A 12816-nucleotide genomic window follows, 5' to 3' on the forward strand; every position below is an offset into this window, starting at 1 on the left:
AATTTCTCATGGTTGCATGTCTCATATTCAAATGATTGACTATATATGAAGGTCATATATCATGCGTCTAGGGGAATTCAATGTGAACACAACCACAGAAAGGTGATACACGTGGAAGCCCCCTATTGGGACAATGATCTTCCAATAGGAGATGACATCGTAAAATACTAATAACGACTATGAAGAGACTACAAATACAGGATTAATAGAATCCTCAAAGTATGCTCTAAACCTTACCCTCCGTTGTTTTCTCCCTTATTGAGTGAGATACCAACTCTAGCATCTTAGTGTCTATGTCAGGCAACCAACACCTTAAAGTATGCTCTAAACCTTACCCTCTGTTGTTTTATCCCTTGTAGAAAATCGTTTAGGTCGGATGGAGCTTTTATCACAGATTCACACAAATCATTGTTGCAATGAGCTTGGAGACATCATGACTTAATCGGCTCTAGCGAATAGACAATAGGTGATGGTGGTTCGAAGAAAGAGGGGGGAGGTGGTGGTCACTAAAAAACATTACAATCAATGATAACTCTGACATTCCTCCACATGCCACCCTATCCATAAAACCCATAAACAAATTCCTTCAAAGAGTCCAATCAGATATGACACTAGAAGATGCAAACACCATCTCTACGACTATGTTAAAGATAGCTATCCATCTGGGAAAGGTAACAAAAATCCCATGTTTTCCACCAGTTTCATGGATGGAGTATAGTCGAGCAACGTGCTCTAGACCCTAGTTAACGGTGGCACACTTTGATTAGGGTTACACCCTAGAACCTTATTCACTGACACCATTAATGATGTATTAGGAGGTTCAGGTGTAGAATGCATATTGGCCATGAGTCAATGGCTAGTGATTCATTTCCCTGTATCGATGATGGGAGGTTAGCTACACACATAAACCCACATACCATTTGAAATGACTATTGCGGTAATTGAACCAATGTTGTAATGTTTCATAGGAGATCTATCGCAAATAGTAAGTCAGTTTTAAGAATTTTGACCCATTAATCCATATGTGTACCATCCATTTGGTGGCTTCCATATGTAGGAAAATTCTCTGCGACCCATTAATCCATATGTGTACCATCCATTTGGTGACTTCCATATGTAGGAAAATTCTCTGCCACCCATTAATCCCCCTTTTTTTTGTTTATCCATATGTAGAATTTGGATCTAGGATGGTGCAAGGATCTACCACTTCCCAAGGGGTCAGTTCATCCTCCATTTTCTGAGATGTTTTGATTGCTTACACGTCGTGTTGCTGACTCCACACAATGTGTGAGCCTTGCTTCAAGCTTTCCATGGATCTTTTATATTGATGCACTCATTAAAGAGACGTAAAAGTGTTGTTTTTCTCCTTATGGTTATAACTTCTTATTTGAACTCATAGTAGAATTCTTCTATCATTGCTCGTGGTTTTTCCCTAATTTATTTGGAGTTTTCCACGAAAAATCTATGTCAATTTTATTCTCAAATTATTATATGCGGTATTTTTTGCTCTATTTGAAATTCAATCCGATTAGATCAAAAAAAATTCCTAACAAAAGAATTTGAAATAAAAGAGTGGTGTTTCAAACCTGCAATCATTGAGATATGAGGTTTAACTCTCACCCACAATTCAAACTAAATTGAAAACTCAAATGTACGAACTTTAGAGATTTAGACAACGTAACTAAATAAATAAAAAATGAGAGAGAAAGTAAGAAAATATATATTTATATAAAAATACCAAAGATATTGGCAAAACATATAGATGTTATAATGTGTTTTTCAAAATAGAGGGAGTAAACAGTGTGTTAGGTAAAAAGTGGGGGATTAAAGCAAAAATCACTTTAAGGACGATTCATTATCAAGTGAAGCTCGATTTGTCTCTTGTTTTGGTCTGACAATATTGTATGCAGTCGCACTTCACCGTTTCCTTTTCTCCGGCGACAACGGCGAAATTGTAGGCGCTGACGCTTTACCTTTTGCTTTTCTCCGGCGACTATCGTAGACGACGGTGACGAAATTGTAGGTGCTGACGCTTTACCTTTTGCTTTTCTCCGACGACTATCGTAGGCGGCAGCTGTGAAATTTTAGGAGGTGACGCTTTACTTTTTGCTTTTCTCCGGTGACACTCAGCGTAGACGGTGGCGGCAGCAACGTTCAAATATCCAGATAATTGCACACAAAAAGACGTTAATGAGGATAATTACTGATTTAAAAAATAAAATAACTTTATTTAATTAAGTAAATTCTCTACCCTAGGATTATAACAAGATAAGATCTGATGGTAATGGACCAAATAGAGTTTGGTCACTTACTTACTAGGTGAAAATTACTGATGATTTGGAATGGTTATTTGGACTTTAATTTTAGGGCAAATAATGTATTAATCCCCCACTTTTTACTTAACACACTGTTTAGTCCCTCTATTTTGAAAAACACATTATAACATCTATATGTTTTGCCAATATCTTTGGTATTTTATCTATTTTCTTAGATTTCTAACTGTTATATTTGGCATAAATATATAGACAGAAAATAACAGAGTAACGTAGTCATTTTGTATTGTACTATAGCTGTCCTAAAAGTTAAGATATGTTCGGTTAAAAAGTCTAAAAAAATAGATAAAAATACCAAAGGGTTAATATTAGACCTGGGCATGGGCCGGTGAGCCCGCCCGGCCCGCCCAGGCCCAGGCCCATTTAGCCGGGCTTGGACACATAAATATGCATTCAGGCCCGGCCCAGCCCAAGCCGTATAAGCCCGTCAAAAACTGGGCGGGCTTGGGCTTTACACATTTTGCATCGGGCCAGTCCGGCCCGGCCCGATATAACATATATATTTTTTATTAAATATATTATATACTTATATAAATATTAATTATAATTTATAATATAATTTTATAAATGAAAATGAAAATATTTAAGGTTTGCTGCTTCTAAAACCTTAAATATTTTATGCCGCACAGCAAAACACAAAGGGAAGATACATTGTTGAATGAAACCCTCCCCTCCTTCACCGCCGCAGGAAACCCATGTCTGCAAATCAAACACCATTTGATTCACTCAAGCTTCAGTTCACTTTTTCAAAAATCAGCAAACTTGAAGAGATTAACATGGTTATGGAGGAGTTCAATCATTATCCTTGTTCGAATAAATCCTTAGCAGAACATGCTGAGGAACTCAACCTTCTTCTTAGTGCTGCTATGACTAATCAACAAACTTGCATCGACGGTTTCTCTCGTAAAGAAGTAATACTGATAAAATACATAATGACAATTTAAATTTAATTATATTTTTTTTAAATATACAAATGGGCTTGGACGGGCGGGCTTGGGATTAATATCTCAGGCCCGAACCCAGCCGAGCCCGAGCCCGATTAAATTTTCTGCGGGCTGGGCTGGGCTTGGGCTCACCAGGCTTTATTAAAAGCCCGACAGGCCCGGCCCGGCCCATGCCCAGGTCTAGTTAATATTGGCCAAACATAGGAATCTTATTATATGTTTTTTTCGAAATGGAATGACTAAACAATGTGTTACGTAAAAATGTGAGTACTAATAAATTATTTACCCTTAATTTTAATAGATATGGAAGCAAAAATATTTATATTCGATTTTAGAAAACTCTACTGCTGGCAGGATATATGGACAACCAATTATCCAACTTATAAATTTTACTTTAAATTCTCATTGTCGTGAATAGAATAGAACTACCCTTCCCAAAACTTTTATGTTATAAAAAAGATTCAATACCTTGATGCACCTGGACATGTGAAAAGGGAACATAAGAACATGCTGTGAAATCAAAATGCAGTTAAAAAACGCATTCTTTCCTCTTCCAAATGAAAAATGTAGTGCTTAACCACCTAAAAGAATATCACCAGAAAGGAAGCATTAGAGTCTTAGTAATTTTATAATTTGTAGAGGTCAAAATAAAAATATAAATAAACTAAAAGGACTGAATTCATAATTGTTAAAGTAAAAGCACTATCATAAGTGCTGCAGTTTGAGGCATGAGGCGCCAGATGCATCTGGTACACTCCCACTTTGCTTTTTCTCTTTGGATTTTATGGGATAAATTCACGGATTGTCACTCCAGAAAGTAACTAACTATATTTAGACACGACCTATCTAATGGTTAGTTACAACTTTTTACTTCGAGGTAGCAAGTAAATGGCATCCATTGGGATGCTCTTACAAGCACTTCATTACATCTGCTAGTAAACTTAGCATGGCTGGCACAATTACAGACTACAAAATATAATGAGATGCATATATTAAATATTGATTTATGCAGTGTACCATCCACTGAGTTTGCATTGAGATCCACAAAGATTGTATAATTTGTTCTGAAACATAAAAAGCATGTCACATGTCACAAGGCCCCCATGTCCCTTCTGTTATAACAAGCTTATGCTCATTGCTGCTGCTTGCAGCTAGACAATTAGGGAGACCTAAACAATATTTTTTTATTTTTCTATTCAGAAAAAACTGTGCATTTGCTTTGGAATCTCCATGCCAAAATAGACCAACTAATGTCCCATGGAGTATGGAGACCACATGTTCTGATGATTACCTTTAAAAAATAAAGGGAGATGCAGTGCAATAGAATAGAATCTGAAATGACAAGATACTAAAGTAACTCATTTTGAGATTTAACTTTTTCAGCACTGATTGCAATAAAATAAAATAAATGTATGTGCTTGAACAATTTTCTAATGTTTGTCTGTTTTTCTGTGTAGCAAGTAGTTATTGGAAAGCTTAGTTACAGATTCACCTTCCTAGTACTTCATCATGTAATATCTGCAGATGTGAATAGAGCGATATGTTTTGTGGAAAATTAGCATCTAAGTCTACTTATTCCTGAAACTGATTTCACATTAGCTCATAAATTCTGTATTAAGACACTACTTTCAACCAAGATTGCAGTTTCTAAGTAAGGGAGAAATTGTCAATAGCTGATATGTTCTTTAAATTTGCAAGTATATGATTATTGACAATTAGATATGATCGTGATTAAGGCTTTTATCCATGGAGTAGATAATGTAGAATGTCCTTTGATGAAACCTAGACCTCAATAATGCTTTTTCTTTCTTTTAAACTAGAATGAATTCATTGATAATTGATAATTAGAACAAAGTACATCATAAATGAAAGGGGAGGACTAGAGCAAGAGCATAGCAAACAAGATGTGATGGCATCTAAAAGATTCTAACACATTTAAAAAAGAGAGGAGGAAAAAACAGAGAACTTTCCCTGCTAGTTGCGCCTTTGGCGATCCAAATCACATTGGACCACGAGAGGCTCTGACATAACACAACCAGAGGCAAATACATCAAACATTAATACTATTTTAGGAGGCAACTCAAGCAGATCAAGAGAAACTATCAAAACATATATTCTTGGAATAAATATTTCATAGCAGAGTTAAGATAAATTAAGCAAAATTACACAAACTTGGACAAAATTCAACATTTTCTTCACTATCCTTCCTCTACTACAAAGCAATGGAATTACCAAACTACTAAACCAATATTTCCAAGAAAAAAGCAAAGAGAGATAGAGAGAGCAGCACACAAAATTTCACTACCTACAAATCAGCAGAAGAGTCTGGTTTCTTGCACAAAATCATATGCATAGGAGTGAAAATTCCAGTTTCTCCTCCTTGAGTTAAATAATGGGCTGTATGATAAAGCATTTCATGAACATCCACAACCCCTTTGGGTGCAATTCCCAGAAAAGCAAGCACTGTAACCAAAATGTGATTCCTCCAATACGCAATTTTCCCCATCTTCAACCTCGACCACCATGGTCTCGCTGGAGGTTTTGCCAAATCCTTCTCATTCAACACCTCAAACCCAACTTTTTTTGCAATCTCAGCAATGTCATTATAACTCCTTAACCCAGGCAATGCATCTCCTCTTTCAATCCCTTGTATTATCTCCACATGATTTGGATCTTCCGATTTATACAATTCTGTAGTCACCCATTCATAAGATACATATAAAGAACCAGGCTTTAACACCCGATAAATCTCACCATACACATCTTGAAGCTTAGGGGCATGGCAAGTAGCTTCAATTGAGTAAGCCCCATCGAAACTATTGTCATCAAAAGGCATTTCTAAAAAATTGCCGCAAACAACCTCGCAGAGTTTGTCTAATCCAGCTTTCTTATTATGCGTACGGGCTCGACTCACCTGATATTCATTTATCGTTATTCCGACCACATTTGCCCCGGAATGGGCAGCGATTGCGCGCATTGGTCCTCCAACTCCGCATCCTGCATCCAGAATTCGATTCCCGGGTTTAATTTTGAGCTGATCGACGGCGAATTCCTCGTGAAGGCGAGTTGCATCACGGTGTGATTTTCCGGGAATTGAAGGAGAAAAATGGAAGGATTGACCCCAACCCCACTCGTAAATATCAGTGACGAGATTATAGAAGGTATCGACAAAACCGGGGACTTTGTCGATGGTTTCAATTTGTTTAGGGGAATGGAAAAAGGACCAGTACTGGTCGTACTTGTCCTGAACTTTTTCGGCGGAGATTGAACCGCCGGAAAGTTGAGAGGCGTGCTTGCCTTTCTGTTCGGCGGAGCCCAGGAGGCAGAAGAACCAGTAAAGGCCCAAGGAAAGGGAAGAGAGAGTGAAGACGAGAGTGAAGGAATCCATTGAGAGAGAGAAAGAGAGTGGTGCGGAGGTGGAACTGTGGCTTTGGGTATTTATTTGTAATTCTGGAGGCTAAATTACTCCTGTTTTGCATTTACTTTCATTATTACCTTCAAAATCCAACCGAGGTAACCTTTAAAAATACCCTTAGACAGGAACAATTTGTTTTTTGTTTTTTTTTCATGGAAATGTTCAGATTTCATTAAGTAATAAGATTACTAGTACATAATCACAACAGGCTAAGTCTAATACATGATTCATAAAAAAAAAAGACTATCAAAAACAACTTTCATCTTTTGAACCATTCTGAAACTTCGGATCTAAGTCCCTTCTTTTGCAATCACGTAGATCCAGTGATCTACAGATAAGATCTACCTTTTCTGCACTTACTACAACAGAAAATGTTACAAAAACAAAGATCTTAACCAACAGCTGCATTACAAACGGATCCAGAGATTGGATCAAATATAGATCCAACCAAAATAAACTAATACAAACCAAAAGAAAGAAAAAACACTAGTAGAAACAAAACCAATGGAGGATGAAGAAAGAAGACAATCTTCCCGCCTGCTCCTCAACTAGATAGACTCAACTGGGTCTTTGTTGTGAGTAGTAAGAAAGGTTAAAAGCCTAGAGAGAAGAGAGACTTTCTCTCACTAGGCGTTAGTATTACTTTTTAGACACGAACAATTTTAGCTACAACATAATATGCAATTTTACTTTTAATATTAACAATCTATAGCAATTTTACTTCTAATATTATTAAATTGAACAATGATATTATTAGTCATGAATCTTGTCATTTACATAAAATATAAATCATTTTTATTAAATAAATCATAAGCATATGATTAGATTAAACATGAAAAAAAATTAAATGTACTTTTTTATATGAGTTGGACAAAAAAATTCAAAATATTTTATTGAATTTGTGAATATTAATCTCCAAAATTTCTTCTTCTCACTATCGTCGCCTATATGATGAAGATTTTCCTCTCGCCACCGCCACCTGTGTCGGGTCTCTTGCCGATTTCATGCTCCTGTTGAGAGTCTACTCCTTTTGAGAGTGTTTTTTCGGCCTCTAATTGGGTTTCTTCCTCTCGTCGTCGCCGCCGCCGCCGTCTGCTTTGTGGTTGTTTTATTTCCGATTGATGTTGGGTATGTTTCGTGATTGTTTTATTTTAGATTGACGTTGGGTCTGTTTCGAGATCGTTTGGTCTGGTCGAGATTGTCGTCGCCAACTGGTCGAGATTGGCGTCGTCCCCTGTTCGTGACCGACCGCCGGATCTGTGAATATTCCGTTCTTAGGGATCTGTTCTTTGATCAACGTATTTTTTATGGTGATATGCTTTATTTCTTGTATTCTTTCGCTGCTTCCTTAGAATGTTGAGAGTATAATTTGGGTTAAAGATTTCCCTTCTAAACCTCTTTCGTGAATTCCCCTATAAGGACTGGTAAAAAGACATATAGTCACCGCTGGTCTCTCATCAATCAAGCTCTGAAGTTCCTTTCCTCTTGCTTTGTGGGAGTGGTTTCTTCTCTTGGGACTGGCTAGCGGTTTTTTCTTTTGTTGATCAGAAAAATTCCCAATTTAAGATAAGACAATGGAAGGCCAGATCCACCAATTAAAAATTGTTGACGATGGGTTCGAGTTTGAGGCAACAACCACCGAAGGAGAAGCGACTGATTATAAATGGTGCTTGGTTGGATCCCTTGTGACGGACAAACACTTTAATTTTGAAATTTTTAAACATCGAATGGCGAGTATATGGAGACCGGGGAAGGGTTTAACGATTTCTAAAATTGGGGGAAAATTGATTTTACTTAGGTTTTATCATCCGTATGATCTGAAATGGGTTAGTGAAAATGGCCCCTGGACTTTTGATAATCAATTGTTGATCTTGTACACTCTGAAGGAGGGGGAAGACCCATCTGCGGCTCAATTGACTCATACAAACTTCTGGGTACAGATTCATAGTCTTACACAGAATTTGTTTACTAAGACAGTGGCACGAGCACTGGGAAATTTCATTGGGTCTTATGTATCTGTGGACTCAAAAGCAAAATGGATAAATGAACAAAGTTATCTTCGTGTGCGAGTTAGCATGGATATCAAACAACCATTACAAAGGGGAAAGAAGGTAAGAAGGGCAGAAGGTGATTGGTTGAACTGTGTCTTTAAATATGAAAAATTGCCAATTATATGTTTTATATGTGGCCTAATTGGACATCTAGATAGACATTGTGAGATCTTTTTTCGTAGTAAGGAAGAAGACTTAGTGAGGCCTTGGGATGCTTCTTTAAAGGCTCCCTTATGTTGTGCTAGTGTTATGGGAGGAGAAAAATGGCTGAAGGAAGATGCTAGGCCTGAAGGAAATATGGTGTATGGTTTAAATAGAGAAGTTGGTAGTAGTGCGGTAGGACAACGGAAGGAATCAACTCCTAGACATAATCTATGGCATCTATCAAAGAACTTTGGTGTCAGCATTTATGATCAGGAGGTTGTGGAAACCTCTCTAGTTAATATCCTGCCAGCAGAAACCGGATTAGAAGTAGGAGAGGAAAGGAAAGGAAAAGACGAAGGGGAGAACTTGCCTCATTTCAACCAAAACCAATTGAGAATATATAGGAGGTAACTATTCAAACCATGGAAGTTGATGATCTATCCCCCAAACCAGGAAAATGACAATGATAATAGGGTTGGTGAGCAAGAACATAATGTTTAAAACAAGGCAAAACAGCAAACAGGAAAGGTAGACCAAAGGGTCTGCCCAGAGCAATGAAAATCTTTAGTTGGAACTGCCAAGGTCTGGGCAACACTAGGGAAGTTCCCATTCTGTGTGAGCTCATCAAAGCTCATAGGCATGATATTATTTTTTTGTATGAAACTCTGGTTTGTCAATCTCATATTGAAGCTATCAGGGTACACATTGGTTTCGAAGGTTGTTTTGTTGTTGATCGGATGTGGAGAAGTGGAGGAATATGTGCTTTTTGGAGGAAGGCTAGTATGTGTTCCTTAAGGCCATTTTCACCAAATTACATTGATTTGACTGTAAATGACCATAGGGATGGAGACTAGCGCCTTACTAGTTTTATGGGTATCTAGAGATAGCTAGATGAAGGACTTCTTGGAATTTACTAAGAAGCCTTGCTGCCGCCTCTTCCCTCCCATGGTCTATTTTAGGGGATTTTAATCATTTACTTGTTCATAGTGATAAAAAAAAAGATACATGAGCATCCAAAGTGGTGTTATAAGGGTTTTAGAGATACTCTGACTGATTGTGGCCTTACTAATATTCCGCTACAAGGTTATCTGTATACATGGGTCTGGCACAGAGGTAAACCAAATAAAGTTCGGGAGTAGCTAGATCGAAGCATATGTACAAATGCGTGGGGGAGATGTTTTCCTGGTAATTTTTGTGTTAATTCTATTGCTCCCATTTCAGATCACTCCCCAATAATTTTGCATACGTCAATCGACTCAGCAGTTCTGAGGCAAAAACAGTTCAGATTTGAGCAATGAGGCTAAGGGGTAAGGAGATTCGGGATATGATTAATGATGCATAGGGATCAGACAGGTGAATGATACTGAGTTCGTGTTTAACGCATGTGGCAGAAGCGCTTATGAGATAGGGCAAAAGTAGTGATGTCAATTTTTGTCAGAGAATTAAAGATTTTCAGGCGAAGCTAATACAATTACGTGATGTGGGGGATCCGAATAATAGTGATGAGTATGAGTTGACTCGAGTTGAGTATGTGAGAATTATGGTTCAAGAGGAAGATCACTGGAAACAGATAGCAAAAGTTTTATGGCTTTAGGAAGGAGATTTAAATACTTGTTTTTACCACTCTTTTGCCAATGGAAGGAGGAAGCAGAATAGTTTAACAGGGCTCAGGAATAATGTAGGAGAATGTATTGATGATAAAGAGGGGATGGGGCAGATTGCAATACAGTATTTTGAATCAGTTTTCTCTTACAGTAATAGTGAGTGGAGTGAAGTGGTAGATTTAATGCAGCCACACATCATTGTTCGAGACAATGAGCAATTACTACGACCACTTACAAAACAGGAATTCAAGAGAGCATTATTTGATATGCATCCTGATAAGGCTCTAGGACCTGATGGATTTAATCCAGGATTTTATCAAAAATTGTGGGATATAATTGGGGATGATATCTTCAATGTTGGGTCAACATGGTTTGATCAAGGTATGTTCCCTTCTGAGCTTAACAGTACTATCATCACTCTCATTCCAAAGTGTGAGAATCCGGTTATTATGACTGAACTTCGTCCAATAGCACTGTGTAATGTCATACTCAGAATTTTCTCAAAAGTCTTAGCAAATAGATTGAAAATGCTTTTTCCTGGGATTATCTCTAAAAATCAATCTGCTTTTATTAAAGGGAGGTCTAATCATGACAATGTTTTGATCGCATTTGAACTTATTCATAGCATTAACAGTAACGTTGCTAAGAAAGTAGGTAATGGGGAATTAAAAGTTGATATGAGTAAAGCATATGACAAGGTGGATTGGAATTATCTAAGAGAATTGATGCTGAAGTTGGGTTTTGTAGATAAATGGGTAAATTTGATAATGCATTGTGTATCTTCTGTACAATATATGGTTAGAATAAATGATTAGTTGGTTGGTCCTGTTTGCCCAAAAAGAAGACTTCGTCAAGGTGATCCACTATCACCGTACTTATTTCTGCTATGTGTTGAAGGGTTAACGTCATTATTGATTACAGCTAAAAATAGGGGGTTATTGCATGGTTGCCGAGTTAAGCGAGGGGCGCCTGTGATTTCACATTTGCTCTTTGCTGATGATGTATTTTTATTTTGCCAGGCTACAATTTCTGAAATTAGAATGTTAAAACAATTACTCAGATCATATGAATTAGCTTCAGGGCAAGCTATAAATTTTCAAAAATCTGGAATCATGTTCAGTAGAAATGTGCCAGAAGACCTGGCTATGGGAATTTCTAGCATTTGGGTATTACTATTCCGTGGAATACGGGAAGATATCTAGGTCTGCCATCATTGGTGGGCAGAACGAAACGAGCAATCTTTGCACACTTCAAGGACAGGTTATGACAGCGGCTACAACACTGGAGAGGGAAAGGAATATCAAAAGCTGGTAAAGCTACACTTATTCGAGCAGCTGGTCAAGCCAACCCAATTTATTTTATGAGTGTATTCATGCTTCCTATATCGACAGCTGAGGAATTACAATGAATGCTGAATTCGTTTTGGTGGGGGTAATAAAAAGTCAGGAGAGAGAGGACTGAATTGGATGGCATGGGATAGATTATGTGCACCAAAATTGATGGGAGGATTGAGTTTCCGAAATTTCACAGCCTTTAATCTTGCTATGTTGGGAAAACAGGGATGGCGGTCATTTACCAATCCATCTTCGCTTGTTAATAAAGTTTTCAAAGATAAATATTATCCAAGAGGGGATTTTATGTGGTCCTCATTGGGGCATTCACCAAGTTTTATATGGCGAAGTATTTGGAGTTCTCAACTAATTATTAAAGAAGCAGTCCGGTGGAAAATTGGAAACGGTCAATCTATAAATATGTGGAGTGAGAGATGGTTGCGTGATGAGGAGGATGGATATATACGAACCTCTATGGTGGAAGGGTTGGAGTATTTGAAAAAGTTAATGATTTGTTTATTCATAATTCCAGGGATTGGGATGAAGAGTTGTTGGAGGAAATTTTCAAGCATAGAGATATTACGAAAATTCATAAACTGTCTATTGGTACTTTGAGTAGTGAGGATCGGTTAATATGGTAATTCCATTCTTCAGGACGATACACGGTGAAAAGCGCTTATCGACTGGCTACAAAGTTGGAAGCAGGAGAGAGATTTCATGTTCAGGGAGCATGGAAAAAATTATGGTATGCTGAAATTCCAAACAAGGTCTGGTACTTTGGCTGGCAACTAGCACGCAATTGTCTCCCCACTCGTGTAAATCTTCAATTTCACGGATTACAAGTATGTAGTAATTGTGTGATATGTAATGAACTGTGGGAGGATGGATGGTATCTTTTTATTGAATGTGCAGGAGCTATAAGAGTGTGGCAAAAGGTGGGACTTCTGGATCGAATTAATGCCGAGACAGCGGTGGCTGAGAACTTGACAGCATG

The 12816-nt window shown here is 37.7% G+C and overlaps 1 protein-coding gene across 3 annotated transcripts; it reads right to left on the reverse strand.

The window, feature by feature from the left end:
• Nucleotides 1-1755: 1755 nt before the first annotated feature.
• On the reverse strand, nt 1756-6714 carry LOC136223982 (24-methylenesterol C-methyltransferase 2-like). 3 transcript variants are annotated; one of them, XR_010686230.1, is made up of 3 exons: nt 5583-6714; nt 3746-3858; nt 1759-3250 (listed from the first exon to the last, which is right to left on the reverse strand). XR_010686230.1 is itself a non-coding variant. In XM_066012181.1 (2 exons), exon 1 carries the CDS (start codon nt 6663-6665, stop codon nt 5583-5585), a length of 1083 nt encoding a protein of 360 aa, XP_065868253.1. In that variant the 5' UTR covers nt 6666-6714; the 3' UTR covers nt 1756-3858. The 3 variants fall into 3 exon arrangements, 1 of the variants encoding a protein (XP_065868253.1); XR_010686231.1 differs by having other exon boundaries at nt 3017-3032; XM_066012181.1 differs by having other exon boundaries at nt 1756-3858.
• Nucleotides 6715-12816: the final 6102 nt, after the last annotated feature.

Source organism: Euphorbia lathyris, chromosome 3, assembly GCF_963576675.1.
Source record: "Euphorbia lathyris chromosome 3, ddEupLath1.1, whole genome shotgun sequence".
NCBI lineage: Eukaryota > Viridiplantae > Streptophyta > Magnoliopsida > Malpighiales > Euphorbiaceae > Euphorbia > Euphorbia lathyris.